We start from the raw sequence: 18,100 nt of genomic DNA, 5'->3' as shown, positions 1-18,100 counted from the left end.
TTGATTCGGTCGTCTGAGATAGAAATAGAAAGGTCGAGGGAGGGGAGGGAGGAATCTGAGACTGTCCAGTTGAATTTGAGTTCGGGGTGGAAGGTGTTGGTGAAGTGGATGAACTGTTCAACCTCCTCGTGGGAGCACGCGGCGGCGCCGATACAGTCATCGATGTAGCGGATGAAAAGGTGGGGGGTGGGGCCAGTGTAGTTCGGAAGATGGATTGTTCCACATATCCTACGAAGAGGCAGGCGTAGGTGGGGCCCATGCGGGTGCCCATGGCTACTCCTTTCGTTTGGAGGAAGTGGGAGGATTGGAAAGAGAAGTTGTTCAGGGTGAGGACCAGTTCAGTCAGTCGAAGGAGGGTGTCAGTGGAAGGGTGCTGGTCGGTACGGCGGGAAAGAAAGAAGCGGAGGGCTTTGAGTCCTTCGTGATGGGGAATGGCGGTGTACAGGGACTGGATGTCCATGGTCCATGTCCATATCCTTCCTATAGTATAATGACCAGAACTGCGCACAGTACTCAAAACGTGTCCTGACAAAAGTCTTTTATATTCAATATCCTGACCAATGAAGGCAAACATCTGTATGCCTTAGTTATCATCTTACCCACTTGTGCTGCCACTTTCAGGGAGCTATGGACTTGCACCCCAAGATTCCTCTGTGTACCAAAGCTCCTAAGGGTCCGGCCATTTACTGTACACTTTCCTCTTGCATTTGACCTCCCAAAATGCTTCACCTCACACTTAGCAGATAAAGTTTAATCCGGACAATTCTCCGCCCAAATTTTCCAGCTAATCTATGCTTCCTCACTATCCACAACTCCTCCAATTTCTGTCACCTGCAAATTTACTAATCAGATGACTTACTTTTCTTTCCCCCCACATCATTTATATATATATATATTACAAACAACAAGAGGTCCGAGCACTGATGTGAAATACCACTAGTCAAAGAACTCCAATCCAAAAAAACGGCACTGCACAATTACTCTATCTTCTGTGGCCAAGCCAATTTTATATCCAATTTACCAACTCACTACAAATTCCATGCAATTTGATCTGCTGGACCAGCCTACCTTGTCAAATGCTTTCGTAGACAACATCCACTGCCTTTATGGGTGGCACGGTGGCACAGTGGTTAGCACTGCTGCCTCACAGCGCCAGAGACCCAGGTTCAATTCCTGACTCAGGCGACTGATTGTGTGGAGTTTGCACGTTCTCCCCGTGTCTGTGTGGGTTTCCTCCCGCAGTCCAAAGATGTGCAGGTCAGGTGAACTGGCCATGCTAAATTGCCCGTAGTGTTAGGTAAGGGGTAAATGTAGGGGTATGAGTGGGTTGCGCTTCGGCAGGTCGGTGTGGACTTGTTGGGCCAAAGGACCTGTTTCCACACTGTAATGTAATCTGTAATCCTCAATCATGTTTGTCACTTCCTCAAAAAACTCAAACAAACTTGAGAAACAAGGCCTGCCCTGCATAAAGCTATGCTGACTATCCATAGTAAGTCCATTCTTCTCCAAATGCCAGGAAATCCTGTCCACAACAATGTTCTCCATAATTTCCTACCACTGATGTAAGGCTCACTAGCCTATAATTTCTTGAATTGTCCCTGCTTCCCTTCTTTAAGAAAGGAACTCACTATTCTCCAGTATTCTGGGACCTCGCCTGTGGCTAAAGAAGATACAAAGATCTCTGTGAAAGCCCTAGCAATCTCCTCCCTTGCTTCCTTCAGTATTTTGGGATAGATCCCATCAGGCCCTGTGGGCTTATGTAACTTAATGTGTTTCAAGGCACACAACAGCACCTTCTTCTTAATATTGGCATGCTTTAGACTTTCAACAAACTCCTCTCTAAAGTTATCCTTTCTTTCTCCTTGGTAAATACCAACAATAAGTATTCATTAAGGACATCACCCACTTGCTCTGGCTGCATCCTCCTTTGTCTTTAAGTGGACCTATCCTTTCCCTGGTTATCCTCTTGCTCCTAAAGTACGTATAAAACGCCTTGGAATTCTCTCTAATCCTACTTGCCAAGGACATTTCATGGCCCCGTCTAGTCCTTCTAATTTCTTTTAACCACTATTTTCTGCTTCCTTTATATTCTAGGAGCTTGTTTGATTTCAGTTTCCTAAACCTTACAACATCACTTGTCATCCAAGGTTCCCAAATCTTGCCATCCTTATCTTTCTTCCTCACAGGAAGATGCTGGTCCTGAGTTCTGGTCAACAGGCTTTGAAAGACTCTCACCTGTCAGTTGTGGATTTATCTTCAAACAGCTGCACCAATCCAATTTTTCCAGTTCCCGCCTAATACTGTTGTAATTAGCCTTCCCCCAATTTTACACTTTCACCCAAGGACCAGTCTTATTCTTTTCCATAATTACAAATATACAATCCTTTATTCGAAGCTTTTCTCATGAAGTTTTTTTCTCCATAACAAGGTTGTTTGGTGTGCAGTTAAACCAAGTCCACATCCACTCGACCCACATCACTCAGATGCGACATGGCGGCGTGGCCCAGCACTGGCAGGTGTCAATTCTGTCTCAGCGCTCATATTACTCACAGGAGACGTCTGCTGCTTGATAATTTTTTTTTAGATTTCACCGTGAAACTGTCACTTATTCTAAACTCTGAAAACTTCCAAAATTCCAAAAACCAGCTGGCCCAGAGGGTTTCGAATAAAGGACTGTGTACCTGTATTTTAAAACTTATGGAATTATGATCACTATTCCCAAAATACTTCCCCACTGAAATCTCAATCACCCGGCCAGGCTCATTCCCCAATACAAGGTCTAATACAACCTCTTTCCTAGTTGGACTATCCACATACTTTTTTTTTAAAAGAGTCCCTACTGGATACATCTATTAAATTCTGTGCCAACTAAGCCCACAGCACTAAGGCAGTCACTGTGAATAGTGGGAAAACTAAAATCACCCACTAACTCAACCCTTTTGTTTTAAGTCTTTCCTTGATCCACTTACATATCTGTTCCCATAATTCCTGCTGGCTGTTGGGAGACCTAATCCCATCATAGTGATTACACCTTTTTATTCCAAAATTCTAACCATTGTGGGACTATGGTATAGAGGTTTATAAAATCATGAGGGACGTGAATAAGATGGCAAGCCCTTTTCCCCAGGGTGGCTGAGTCCAGAACTGGATGGCATAGGTTTAAGGTGAGAGGGGAAAGATTTAAAAAAGAACCGATGTGGTAACTTTTTCGTGCAGACAAGGCGTGTGTATGGAACATGCTGCCAGAGGATGTTGTGGAAGCTGGTACAATGACAACATTTAAGAGGCATCTGGATGGGTATATGAATATGAAGGGTTTAGAGAGATATGGGCCAAGTGCTGGCAAATGGTACTAGGTCAGATTGAGATATTTGGTCAGCACGGATAAGTTGGACCGAAGGGTTAGTTTCCATTCTGTGACTCTATATTGCCTCACTAGACAAGCCCTCCGGGATGTACTCTCTTAATACAGCTGTGACATTCTCCTTAATCAGTAATGTAACTTGTCCACCCATCTTACATCCCCTCTACATCTAAACCCTTGAATGTTAAGCTACCCTTCTCTCAACCACGTTTTTGTAATGGCTACCACATTATAGTCCTATGTACTTATCCAGGTCCTAAGCTCATCTGCCTTAATTGTATACTCCTTGCATTAAAAAAGTGGTACAATTCAGACCGCTAGACTCACCGTTGTCATTAACCTGGTCCTGCCTGTTCTTCCTATTAGACGTACTTGGTTTAGTCTCTCTCTTCTCTTCAAACAATCCACATGCTGACTTATTGCTCTGACTCCCACACCCCTGCAACACTAGCTTAAATCCTCCCCAGTAGCACTGGGGAATGTCTCTGTAATGATATTGGTGTCCCTTCAGTTTAGGTGCAACCCAACTTTCTTGTACAGGTCCCACCTCCTCTGGAAGAGATTCCCTCCCTCCTACAGCAGCTCTTCAACTGCACAGCCCTATTTCTGGCCTTATTAGCATGTTGTACGGGAGCAATGGTGTGGGGAGAAAGAGAGAAAAAAGAAGAGAAAAAAGAAAAAGGAAAAAAAGAAACAGGACTGTCAGACATCCTTTTCACTAACAAATATTTAAAAAAAAAGGAGTGTCCCTTTTGATGAGAAGGGCATTGCTTGTCACTGGCCACTCGGGTGAATCCTTTCTTCCCGGTGGTGGAATATAAGTAAGATTTATGCACTTGTTTGCTCTTCACTGTGTTCTACACCTATACGCATACGACATGGGTGCTGGGGAAAAGTAAGCACTACCACTGTTAGGTGGTAGTGTGAGGAAAATAAAAAAAAATAAGGAGTGTCAAAAAAAGAACAGGAGTGCCAGACATCCTATTCACTTGAGCAGGCTCGGAGGGAGCTGGATCAGTGTCAGGATCTCTCCACATGTAAGTAAAGAGTGACTTGGAAACTGTGGAGTTATTTCACCGACTATTTCCTTAAAAGTTTTGACAAAGGGTCCTCATCCAAAATGTAACCTTAACTATTTCTGTCAACTAACACTACCTTGCTTGATGAGTACTTCCAGGGTTTCACATTCCATGAATCAGACTTAAGTGAATGAAGTTAAAGAAAATCTGATTAGGTTTGTATTCTCATTTCGAACTGTGAGTTAGTATCAATCAGTGAGTAACAAAGCAAATAGTATCTTGCATTGTTTGGCAACAGTTGAGTATAACTTGAAGTTGTAAAATGCTCTGACCATTCTACATCAAATGCTGCATTCAATTTTTACCACTATGATGTAAGTGAAACTTTGAAGCTGTGAAAGCAATAATGGAAGAGAGTTGTATGGCCAATTATCTGTGTTCAAGATTGAATTATAAACAAGACTGGACAAGCTGGATCTTAAGCACTTAAGGAAGCAACTAAGAAGAGTTCTTTGTTTACATATTAAGTAATACAGTAGTTTATTATCTGGAATAAATTGTATCACTTTATTGTTTTCCCATCCCTACAATTTGCCAGAATGAACTTTATTAATATTGTAAACATTTATCTGGCAAAGGAAGGAGCAAGAGCTGGTGTGTCTTCCACACAGGTTTATGTGCTATACTCCATACAGCATAAGTGCAGTCTACTATTCCTTTCACGATACCAGCTCCCTCCTAAATGGAAACTAGTTCTTATAAAATTACTTTGAATCAATGACGTGCCACCAGTGTAACTTGAACCCAGACATTCTGGCCCAGATATAGAAACACTACCAAAGTGCCACAAGGTTTCTGAATAACTAACTATCTCTATAGACACATGGTTAAAATCACAAATATGAGAAACAGCATCTGTAGTATTTGAAATTGCATGGGGAAAATTCTCATGGATTTCAAATCCATCACTTTATCCATTCAGTCTCGACAACATTATTTTTAGTCAATCTCTTCAGACATGTTATCACACATCCAAGGCAGATGGGACATGAGCCCAGACCTTCTGGCTCAGAGGTAGAGACAAAACCACGATGTCACCACATCCTAAACTGGTTCTTATATATGTGCCAAAAGATTTCCTCAATTAGTATGAGCTGCTCTTCATCACACTGACAGCATGCACCAACTGACATGGCATTCACAACATTAACAACCCTGAGTGCACTCAATTGGACAACTGCCCACATTGTTTGCTGATGGAGACAAGTTTGCAATAAAAGCATGAGTTTCTGCATCCATAACAAATAGTGTTCAATTAACCCACTGAGTAGTGACTAACAAATCAAATACTTTCAGGTTCAGGCTCCCTTTGGAAGCATCAAGTTCTTTCTGCTGTGCCCAAACAATATGCCTCAACTCCAAACCTTGAAAAACCATGACCATAAGACATTGGAGTAAAATTAGCCATTCAGCTCCTCATGTCTGCTCCTCCATTCAAACGTAGCTGATATGTTTCTCAAACCTATTCTCCTGCCTTCTCCCTGTAATCTTTGATTCACTTAATAATCAAAAACCTATCAAAACATATGTTTTCCACTCCAACCATCTTAACCTTTGAATCAGGTTTCTAACTAGCTCAGTTGGCTGGACAGCTGGTTTATGATGTAGAGTGATGCCAACAGTATGCGTTCAATTCCTGCACTGGCTGAGTTTACCATAAGCACGCTCCTTCTCAAGATCTTGCATGAGGCTTGGTGACCCTCAGGTTAAACCATTATCAGTCATCACTCTCTCCAATGACAGCGCAGTCATATGGTCTGCTATGGTGATTTTTTTTTAATTTAAAGTAGGATTATCTGCAACTGTGAAGAAGGTTTACACCCAAAGTTCCCAAATAGCAATACAGTGTAAAGTAGAGGTAAACAGGCTATTGGATTTTAGTGCAGTGAAGGTCTGTTTTTTTTAAATAGAAATGTTCAGCAAGCTAGTTGGAATAGTGAGCCACAGACAGTCAAATAAATAATGTTACTTAAGCTAAATTAACCAAAGGTTATGTTACTTTGTTTAAAAAGAAACACTGATACACTTATATGAATATGTTGTGATTGATCACCATGGTAACCAAATTGCAAAAATAAAACTTATGAGCCATCAAGCCAGATTTCACTCTGGAATCTGACCAGTTCAGTATTAGTGGCAGCTGGGATCATAAACATAAGGCCATGAATAAGCAGATCCAAATCAAATTTCAAAAAAAAAAGTCTTAGACTTTTATTCCATTAGCCTAGGCTGCCATAATCAATTCCAAAATAGCTTTCTTGCCCTTATGAAACTTCATGTAGAAATTATACCAAAATGTATAATGTAAATATCCTGTAGATAGTCCTTATACTTTGACAAAATATTCAGACATTTGTGAACATTGTAAGTCATAAGAAATTTTAATAAAATTTGAACTTAAATCATCTAAGACAAACCTGACATCTTTTAAGGTGACTACATCTTTCAGTTCACAGTCTTTTCTTTGAAGGACTTTTTCCAGTTGACTATTTGTTTTCTCTGCTGCAAGAAGTGATTCTGCAGCCTTTTGTCCTGCATCCTTCAAAAGTTCCATCTCTTTTGAAAGAAGTTTCACCTGTAGAGGTTAATAATAGGATAACACCAAAACATTTGTTCGTTCTTTTAAGGCTAAGCTGTGGCAACTTATGCAAATACTGTTATCTTTAAGTGACATCTTGTTAAAGAATTAATGTGGACATTCCATGAAATAAACTACAAGTAACTGTACCACAATTTTCACAAGAATTTATGGGATTTTGACCCTAACTATCCATCCATAGACCAGCCAACCATAATTGAACATTTTTAATTATATAGGTTTATGTCATCTCTTCCCTATATTCTTCTTCTTTCATCACCCATTTCTTCTTTTCCATTCCCTCCTCCAATTATTCATTCTAAATCCAATTAGCCTAAAATCCAAATTTGATAGTGAGCTGAAGCACCCAATACCCATTAGGTATCATCGAGCATGGAAAGGATAGGGAAGGAAGACAGTTTGTTGCAGGAGAAGGACAGAGGAGTAGAGAAAGCTAGTTGAGAGTAGAGAGTTGTACATATATTTATGTTGCACAAGCTCCAGTTGATTAAAAAATAATTACTCGAGATCATCGAAAATAATTCCAAAGGAATCAAAATACCTGGTCGTCTACTATATTACCAACATTGATCTCCTGCAGTGACCTTTGCATCAGAGGTTTCCCTCATAGCAAGAACATGCTACTCTTTTGAGAAATTGAATCATGCTGCCCTGAATTTGCTTATGGAAGTGCAAAAATGCAACATGAATATGATATGCATTAGACACCCTTTATTTTCAGGTTTTTTTCAATCTTTCTGAAGATGCACTGAGTGAACCCTTAGTGAGATAATAAGCTATAGATAGTGACATCATTTGTTTTTAAACCACTATTCCCATGGACTTCAATTTTTCTTGCATTACTGTCCTTTGATCATCTTATTGTTAAACTAAAAGTTCCTTTCTGTTCTGTTCAGTTTGTCTTTCATATACCTTTCTTTAGCCATAACCTTTAACTTGGATTTATGAATCTCGTCACCCAGAACTCCTCTTTCTCTCTTGACATTAAAGCTTTTAAAAACCTTCAGCTCATAAGAAGTTTGCTAAATTTGCTGGTGGATTGAAAGGACGACCCTTTAATTTGTGGAGTTAGAGTGGATGAATGATGATCCTCAATGAAAAAGGACTAAACTGTGTCACAAATAATACTTAAGGTGCATTAAAAATTACTACAGCGGACTACATATCATTTTTTTAAAACAGATGCTAGTCCAAATCTGTAAATAAGAGTACTTATCCGAATCAAGATAAATTCATCCAAAGTGAATCACAAAGGGAGTAGAATATTTTCACTGAAGTCTTGTAGGAGAAACGTACTGATTAGAAGCTTTTTAAAGGTTTTTTTTTGGCCCCTGTGGCCATTGTCTAAAGCATGCTTGTGTAACAGACCTTAATACAGCTGCTCAGACACATGGAAAATATATACACTTTTCTTGTCTTCATCTATTGCTGAAAGTATGTTACCTCTCTTTCAGAAAGTTAAGCGTTGGATCCTTTGATGTAAAAGGAAATCACAATGAAAACTTCCCACAAACCTTTAGTTCACTGCTAAGTACTGCATTACTCATTTCATCTGCTCGGAGTGTAAACTCATGCTCTCGACATTTCATCACAGCATCAAACTCTGCCAACATTTCCTGAAAGGAAGAAATTGTTCAAATTGACGCGGAAATGTTAAATTAGATTAAATTAAACCATTTCTGAAGTTCAGAATGCAAAATAATTCACATTCTAATCCTTTTTATTGAATATTCTCTGTGGATTTAAAACATATTTTGCAAACCCATATGTGTAACAGAGAGAAAGATTTGCATCTACTATTTGCTTTTCATGGACATCAATGTCTGAAAGCATTTTTTAGTCAACGAAATACTTTTGAAGTGTAGTCAGTGTTGTGGTACACAAGGCAGCCTTATTGCATGCAATGATCACCGACAAATAGCAATGTTCTTATATGATTACGGAATCTAACTTTTATCATGTTGATTATGAACATAAATATATGTGGTATTGCTATGCATGAGTCACAAAATATCAGCATACAGGTACAGTAAATATTTGAGAAAGATAATGGTATGCCATTTTTAATTATGAGAGGAATTCAACATAAAAGAAAGAATGTTGCATTTCAGTAATACAGGTGAGAGTACTATTTAAAAATATAGATCTGGGCTCCTCGTTTAAGGAAGGATGCAAATGCATTGGAGTCAACTCATAAGAAGTTTGCTAAATTGGTACCTGGGAAAAGTGAGTTATCAAAAGAGGAAAGCTTGGTTAGACAGAACTCATTTCCATGGAGTTTAGAAGATGATAGATGACAATGATTAAATCATACAAGATCCTGAATGCTCTTGATAAGGTGGATGTGGATAGGATGCTTCTTCTTGTGAAGAAGTCCAAAACTGGCAGGGTGGGAGAGGAGGGGGGGGGGGGGGGGGTCACATTTTACAAAATAGGGATTGCTCTTTTAGGACAGAGATGAGGAAATTTTTTTCTTTCTTTGATGTTGTGCAACTTTGGAGCTTTGCATCAAAAGGCAGTGGAGCTGGGATCATTGAGGCGGAAATAGATTATTGGTAAGGGACCAAGGTTATCAGGAATAATCAGGAATATGGAATTCAAAACACAAGAATATTAGTCATTTTATGATTCCAACCAATGTTACTACATTAAAATCCAGATCCCAGAATGAAATTTGGTTTGATAAATTTTTTTTTAAAATGATCTAACATAGAAGTTCTTACACTGAGATATAAGGCAGCGGCTGCAGATTTGATTTTAACAGAAGTTTATTGCATTAAATAAATAAATATGCTGTCTAAATATAATTGTTGGAAAAATGCCAACACACACAGAAGTCCCATCGACTCCCCATTGCATTTATTTTACAAGAACTCAAAAGGGAATTTTTCTTTCATGATCTATTTGACAAGTAACAAAAAACATTTGCAGACATTTATACCAGGCAACGACTAGCTCCAACAGGAGAGAATTATTATTAATATTCTTTTGAGGAGGAGGGGTATACCTTTGACCAGAAATTGAACTGGATAAGCCATATAAGTACTGTGACTGTGAAAGCAGATAAGAGGCTGGGAATCCTGAATCAAGTAACTCACTCCTGACTCCACCTGTCTATCATTTATTTGGCTGAGCAAGATGGAATACTCCCCCTTACCTGGACAACTGCAACTCCAACAACACAAAAAGCTGATACCATCCAGGTCAAACCAGCCCACTTAACTGGTACCACGTTTATGACCTCACCACAGACACTTAGCAGAAGCAGAGTGAACAATTTATAAGATGCACTGCTGAAATTCCCAAACATGCCTTCCATCTATGACCACTACCATTTAGAGGGACAAGGAGCAGCAGATACATCGGGACACCACGACCTGCAAGCTCCCCTCCAAGCTGTCCACAATCTTGACTTGGAAATACATTATTGTTCCTTCAGTGTCAGTGGATCAAAATGCTGGAACTCCCTCCTTAACAGCATATAGACCTACCTACAGCACATGGACTGCATTGGTTCAAGAAAGCAGCTCATCACCACCTTTAAGGACAACTGGAGATGGACAATAAATGCTGCCCCAACCAATGAAGTCCACATCCCTTACAAAAAAAAACCCCTTAAACTGTCAAGCAATCAGATTGGTCTGAACCAAGAGGTCTGGGCTCACTATGACTGCACAAGAATGACTTGCAAAGCATTTGAGGGGGGAGATGAATTAATTCAATCCCAAATCATTCTCTCCATTGAAAAGATTTGGTTTGGTCAATGTGTATCGGAAATTCTGGCTAATTAACCAGCCAAACTACAATCTTTGCAGTGAATATCAGCAAATTATTGAATCATGTGGTGCATCATAGACAAATGGATCATATTGCAGGAAGCTCCTGCAGCAGGGGATCAGATGGAATGATCGGGAGTGGTAACCTTGGCTTATTGTTATTTGTTAACCAAAGTTGTTAAAAACTTAGTGTAGTGATTTGTATCACTCCAGCAGAGATCAGGGAAATCACCAACAGAGACAGTTCAAATCCAAGGGTTTTTCTGGTCTCTTATTTACTCAATTGGATCAAGCTTCAGAATCACAAAGCAGTTCCACAGGATGCTATTTTACTGCATTCACAATATTGCATGTGAAATTCATGTTGCAGATTGTTTTAGTGAAATTTAAAATAAAGGCTATCTATTCTCAAACACTTACTCCAAATTTAATATGATGTTTTATAAACACAAAGATTTAGATACAGATGAAAGCAATATTCTAGTTTATGATTATGAGGCTCCAGTAGGTCTCTTGTGTCACAGTGGTAGTGTCCTGGATTGGATCAAGTCCTACCTGATCCAGAGATGGAGTTAATCACGATACAATCACTAGCTTCATTCTTCCTCTTGGAGTAAAAACTGCCAGAAGTTGCATGTGGCTGAATATTGGATTAGAAAGATCAGGCTTGCTATGATGGCCTTGTGATGGAATAGGCTGCCAGCACACAATAGAATCTGATAGTTATAAGTGAAACCTTGCTTAACATAAATAATAGAGCCTATGAGAAAAATGGGGTTAGGGGCAGACCAGCAAATAAAAATCACTCATGATCGCTCAAAGGTCACCCTAAAGCCTAACACAAAGTATAGCACAGTCTGAATGGAGGTATAAATCATACTCATCAAAACACCTATCAAATCAAAACAACAGTACATTTAAAAAATACGGTTAATGCAGGGAGGGGGTCATCATAGTATATAAGATAGACTCCCTCATTCCTGTTAAGCAAGCTATATCACATATTCTCTCATTATGCCCAAAACACTTTATAATATCTAACTTTTCTTCCAGTTTTATAGCCTTTTACATTTACCAATTGCAATTGTATCGTTAAGATGCATATTGCTAACATTCTGGTCACTATACACCTCCATTTTTTTCAAAAAAAAAGGGATAATCTAGGAGTAGTATACTTTTCACAGGAAGCTGCAGAATGTATTTCTCTCAAAGCTGGTCTTTGTACAGTATTTGTCACAGAAAGCTGCTCTGTCAGCAGCATGCACAGAATGGCACAGAGACAGGTGCTGACGTTGGTGCGCGCGCACAATGGTGTGAAAACTTTGGCATGGACATTGGCGCATATGCAGAACGAAGCACACAAAATGATCATTGCTGGAATCGCACTGTTGCAAACAGAGGTAAGCATTCTCAAAAATACCGTTCCTTAATTCCTCAGTGACGTTATAAGTGAACCGTGCTGCCGGACTGTGCATCATCTGTGAACCACCTGTAATTCACTGGTACCTCATTTAAATGCACATTTAGATCCTTGGAGTTCATGCTCTTAGCAGAAGGGTGAAAGTAGAAAAGAAACATTTGTACCTTTTATTTTATTTTCACATGAACTTTATTCATTTGTAAAACAGCTTAGGTAAGAACATACAAAGATGCTACTGCACAGAATGCAACTTCAATGAGCAAGAAAGTTTACGAACAAAGTATCTAATTTTGAACATATGTTTCTAGTGAACTTCCATTTGAAATTTATTTGCATCACGTGCAGTTTGAGAATACCAGTGGTGTGTGCGCATGTGGAAGCTCAAAACTTAATTACAGGACTGAGTAAAGAAAGAATCATGAATCCTACTCCAGGTAATGGCAAAAACTGTAAGAAGTGAATTTACTATTTCTCCCTTACAGTTTAATCAACAGCTGGGGGACAGTTTACAGTATATGGCCCAAGTAAGAGTTCTATATACAAATGCCCAGAGGATAAGGAATAAATTAATGAGATACTATGATAATAGTAGCAGGAACGTGCTGCAGGATGGTCAGGATTGGGAACTAAAATAACGTTTACAGGATGGACAGGGAAAATGGCAGAGGAGGTGGAGTACATTTACTGATTAGAAACAAAATTACTTCAATGGTGAGGGAGGATATAATGAGGAAAAGCATTTAGTAGAGATCATAAGAGTGGAGCTGAGGAACAGTATCTAAAACTGTAATTGCTGTTGTGTACAGACCCGCTGGAACTAGCTCAGAAGTACAAGATTGTACAAATGCAGAGATTAGGCAAATGTATAGCAAAGCCAACGTAGTCTTCATTGGGGGATTTCAGCTTAAACATGGGTTGGGAGAGGCAGACAATTACCTGTCAGAAAGGTAGTTAACTCCTGACATAGCTTCCTACAGCAATATGTTTAAGATGAAACAATGAGACATACAATAGTGGATTTAGTACTGAACTGAATTTAATCAGTAACTTAATGATGTGTGAACATTTATCAAAGTGATCTCAACATGATGAGTTCAATGCAGCACTTGAAAGCGAAAAGCATGAATCAGCTGCTAAGAGTTTTAGATTTAGACAAGGCCAACTTTTGTGGGCGGCACGGTGGCACAGTGGTTAGCACTGCTGCCTCACAGTGCCTGAGACCTGGGTTCAATTCCCGCCTCAGGCGACTGACTGTGTGGAGTTTGCACGTTCTCCCCGTGTCTGCGTGGGTTTCCTCCGGGTGCTCCGGTTTCCTCCCACAGTCCAAAAGATGTGCAGGGTCAGGTGAATTGGCCATGCTAAATTGCTCGTAGTGTTAGGTAAGGGGTAAATGTAGGGGTATGGGTGGGTTTCGCTTCGGCGGGTCGGTGTGGACTTGTTGGGCCGAAGGGCCTGTTTTCACACTGTAATGTAATCTAATCTAATCTAATCTTTAACGAGATGAGACAGACTGTCACAGTGAACTGGGAAAATCTGATAATTGGTAAAAACAACTGAAGAACAATGGAGGATGTTTAAAGAAACAACAACAATACAAAACCAGTTTATATGTCTGACAGGGAAAAACTTCACAAAAAAAAACCAGCCAAGGACAACCAAGAGATAAAGAACAGCAAAAATTAACATAAAGGGCTTACAAAAATGCAAAACAAAACACAGATCCTAATATGCAGTTTTGGAAAATGTGATGGGTTATGGACTCTCAGGAGAATGTAGCACAAACAACCAAGTTTCTGGTACTAAGACTGGCTGTAACGGAATGAGGGATATGTTGGGTTCCAAGCAATTGATTGTGTTAGGGGGCTCACTTGTAAGAGTCACAGACCGATGTTTCTGCGGCAGCAGCAAGAAATCAGAATGCTGTATTACCTCCCTAGTGCCAGGATCAAGGATATCTCCGAGAGGGTGCAGAATGTTCTCAAAGGGGAGAGGGTCCAGCAGGAGGTCATTGTACACATTAGAACTAACGACTTAGGAAGAGAAAAGAGATGAGATTCTGAAGGAAGAATATAGAAAGTTAGGCAGAAATTGAAAAATAAGGCCCTTGAGGGAAGTAATATTTGGATTACTCCTGTTGCTATGAGCTAGTGAGGGTAGGAAGGAGGATACAGCAGATGAATGCATGGCTGGGGAGCTGGTGCAGCAGAGAAGGGTTCACATTTTTGGATCATTGGAATCTCTTCTCTGGGGAGAAGTGACCTAGACAAGAAGGATGGATTGCACCTCAATTGGAAAGGGACTAATATATTGGCAAGGAGATTTCTTAGAACTGCTCAGGAGGATTTAAACTAGTAAGATAGGTGGGGAAGTGGGAAATAGTGAGGAAAAACATCAATTTGAGACTGGTACAGTTGGGAAAAGGAGCGAATCAAAGTCAGGGCAGGCAGGAACAAAGCAGAGAACTAGGTAGGACTGATAAATTAAACTGCATTTATTTCAGACCTAACAGGGAAGGCAGATGGACTCAGGGCATGGTTAGGAACATGGGATAGGAATATCATAGCAATCACAGAAACATGGCTTAGGGATGAACAGGACTAGCAGCTTAAAATTCTAAGATACATATACGGGTTGGACCGAAGGGTCTGTTTCCATGCTGTACATCTCTATGACTCTATAAATGCTATAGAAAGGAGAGAAAGGGAAGCAAGAGGAGGGGGTGTGGTATTTTGATAAGGGATAATATTATGGCTGTACTTCGGGATCATATTCCTGGGAATACATCCAGGGATGCTATTTTAGTGGAACTGAGAAATAAGAAAGGGATGATCACCTCATTGGGATTGTATTATAGACCTCCTAACAGTCAGCAGGAAATTGAGGAACAAATTTGTAAGGAGTTCTCAGTTATCTGTAAGAATAATAAGGTGGTTATAATAGAGAATTTTAATTTTCCAAACATAACACTATGGCAGTCCCAGTCTAAGGGTTTAGATAGAGAGGAATTTGTCAAGTGTGTACAAGAAAATGTTTTGATTCAGTATGTGGATGTACCTACTAGAGCAGGTGCAAAACTCTTGGGAAATAAGGCAGGGCAGGTAACTGAAGTATCAGTGGGGGAACACTTTGGGGCCAGCGACCATAATTCTATTAGTTTTTGATAGGGGGTAGGTGACCCACTGTGCCCAGGTCTTGGGAGGAGCACTATAGACTCAGTCTTACTGGGTCGCCGCCATCTTGGATCCCCCCCTATTAGTTTTAAAATAGTGATGGAAAGAGATAGACCAGATCAAAAAGTTGAAGTTCTAAATTGGAGGAAGGGCAATCTTTTTGCAATCAGGAAGTGATTTCACCACAGGAAATAACATCACCAACCCAAAGAAACCCAAACATATAAATAGAAGCAGGAATTTTCAGCATTGCTTCACCCGAGGCCCACTGAAGATGTTACTTAGTAGGGTAACAAAATGTCTGGAAGTGAACCTTCCAGCTCAGCGAGCAAACCTACATCCACTTAAGAGGGAAATCAGGTGGACAAAAAAGGGGACATGAGATAGCTTTGGCCAATAGGGCTAAGGAGAATCCAAAGGAATTTTATAAATACATTGAGGACAAAAAGATAACTATGGAGAGAATAGGATCCCTCAAAGATCAGCAAGGCAGCCTGTGTGGAACCACAGAAAATGGGGGGCAGGAAGATACTAAATGAATATCTTGCAGCAGTGTTTACTGTGGAGAAGGACATGGAAGATATAGAATGTGAGGAAATAAATGGACATTTTCAAGAATCCACCATCTAACAAAGGAGGTACTGGATGTCTTAAAACGCAGAAAGATGGATAAATCTCCATGATCTTATCAGGTGTACCCTAGAACTCTGTGGGAAGCTAGGGAAGTGATTGCTGGGCTCTGTGTTGAGATATTTCTATCATCGACAGTCACAGGTGGTGGTACTGGTAGGCTGCAAGGTGGCTATCGTGGTGCCACTATTTAACAAAGGTGGTAAGGAAAAGCCAGAGAGCTATAGCCTGGTGAGTCTGATATTGGTGATGGGCAAGTTATTGGAGGGAATCCTGAAGGACAGGATTTACATGTAATTGGAAAGTCAAGGACTTATTAGAGAGAGAGTCAACATAGCTTTGTGCATGGGAAATCATGTCTCACTAACTTGATTGAGGTTTTTGAAGTAACAAAGAGGATTGAAGAAGGCAGAGCGGTAGGCATGATCTACATGGATTTCAATAAGGTGTTTGACAAGGTTCTTCATGGGAGACTAGTTAGCAAGGTTAGATCACATGGTTTATAGGGAGATCTAGCCATTTGGATACAGAACTGGCTCAAAGGTAGAAGAGAGGGGGTGGTGGTGGAAAGTTGGTTTTCAGACTGGAGGCCTGTGACCAGCGGTGTACCACAAGAATTGACGCTGGGTCCACTGCTTTTCATAGTGATATATAAATGATTTGGATGTGAATGTAAGAGGTATAGTTATTACTTCGCAGATGACACCAAAATTGGGAGGTGTCATGGATAGCGAAGATGGTTACCTCAGATTACAATGGGATGGTGATCAGATGGGCCAATGGGCTGAGAAGTGGCAGATGGAATTTAATTTAGATAAATGCGAGGTGCTGCATTTTGGAAAAGCAAATAGAATGTACAACTTGAACACTTAATGGTAAGATCCTGGGAAGTGTTGCTGAACAAAGAGACCTTGGAGTGCAGGTTCACAGTTCCTTGAAAGTGAAGTCGCAGGTAGATAGGATAGTGAAGAAGGCAATTGGTACTTTTTCCTTTATTGGTCAGAGCATTGATTATAGGAGTTGGGAGGTCACGGTGCAGCTTTACAGGACATTGGTTAGGCCACTTTTGGAATATTGCGTGCATTTCTGGTCTCCCTCCCATCGGAAAGATGTTGTGAAACTTGAAAGGGTTCAGAAAAGATTTACAAGAATGTTGCCAGGGTTGAAGGATTTGAGCTATAGGGAGAGACTGACTCGGCTGGGGCTGTTTTTCCTGGAGCATTGGAGGCTGAGGGGTGACCTTATATAGATTTATAAAATCATGAGGGGCATAGATAGGGTGAATCGACAAGGTCTTTTCCTTGGGTTGGGGAACTAGAGGGTATAGGTTTAGGGTGAGAGGAGAAAAATTGAAAAAAAAGACCCAAGGGGAAACTTTTTCTCAGAGGGTGGTGTGCGTATGGAATGAGCTACCAGAGGAACTAGTGGAGGCTGGTACAATTGCAACATTTAAAAGGCATCAGGATGGGTATATGAGTAGGAAGGGTTTAGAAGGATATGGGCCAATTGTTGGCAAATGTGACGAGATTAATTTAGGATATCTGGACCTAAAGGGGCCACTTTTCCACACAGAGGGTGATGTGTGTACAGAATGAGCTGCCAGAAATAGTAGTGGAGGTTCATACCTTTTAAATGCTGAAATTGTATCTGGATGGGTATATGAATAGGAAGGGTTTAGAGGGAGATGGGCCAAGTGCTTGCAAACAAGACTAGATTAGTTTAGGATATCTGGTGACTGGACCAAAGGATCTGTTATATATCTCAATGCCGAGGAGGGAGTACGATGTAACTTTACAAGAATGATACCTGGACTTAAGGGGTTAAGTTATGTGGAAAAAGTATTCAAATTAGACCTGTTTTCTCTAGAGTTTACAAGATTAAAGTGGTAGAAGTGAGGACTGCAGATGCTGGAGATCAGAGCTGAAAATGTGTTGCTGGAAAAGCGCAGCAGGTCAGGCAGCATTCAAGGAGCAGGAGAATCGACGTTTCGGGCATGAGCCCTTCTTCAGGAATGAGGAAAGTGTGTCCAGCAGGCTAAGATAAAAGGTAGGGAGGAAGGACT

The 18,100-nt window shown here is 40.3% G+C and overlaps 1 protein-coding gene and 1 long non-coding RNA gene across 6 annotated transcripts in view; one reads left to right on the top strand and one right to left on the bottom strand.

The window, feature by feature from the left end:
* Positions 1–8,643, top strand: part of LOC122562133 — a 63,381-nt gene extending 54,738 nt beyond the window's left edge. The window contains exon 4 of the long non-coding RNA XR_006315236.1: positions 8,497–8,643. This is a non-coding gene — a long non-coding RNA (uncharacterized LOC122562133). The remainder of the gene's footprint in view (positions 1–8,496) is intronic.
* ccdc57 (coiled-coil domain containing 57) overlaps positions 1–18,100 on the bottom strand; it is a 181,832-nt gene that overhangs the window by 117,068 nt on the left and 46,664 nt on the right. For all 5 annotated transcript variants that reach the window (XR_006315235.1, XM_043714701.1, XM_043714705.1 and 2 more), the window contains 2 exons: positions 8,557–8,658; positions 6,861–7,018 (listed from right to left, as the gene is read on the bottom strand). Coding sequence is in view for 4 of the 5 variants with exons in the window: in XM_043714701.1 (XP_043570636.1) it covers positions 6,861–7,018; positions 8,557–8,658 (260 nt within the window). In the remaining variant the exon portion in view is untranslated. The remainder of the gene's footprint in view (positions 1–6,860; positions 7,019–8,556; positions 8,659–18,100) is intronic.

This window comes from Chiloscyllium plagiosum, chromosome 24, assembly GCF_004010195.1.
Source record: "Chiloscyllium plagiosum isolate BGI_BamShark_2017 chromosome 24, ASM401019v2, whole genome shotgun sequence".
Lineage (NCBI taxonomy): Eukaryota > Metazoa > Chordata > Chondrichthyes > Orectolobiformes > Hemiscylliidae > Chiloscyllium > Chiloscyllium plagiosum.
The sequence above is the reverse complement of the archived record's forward strand: the minus strand, read 5'-3'. Positions and strand labels throughout refer to the sequence as shown.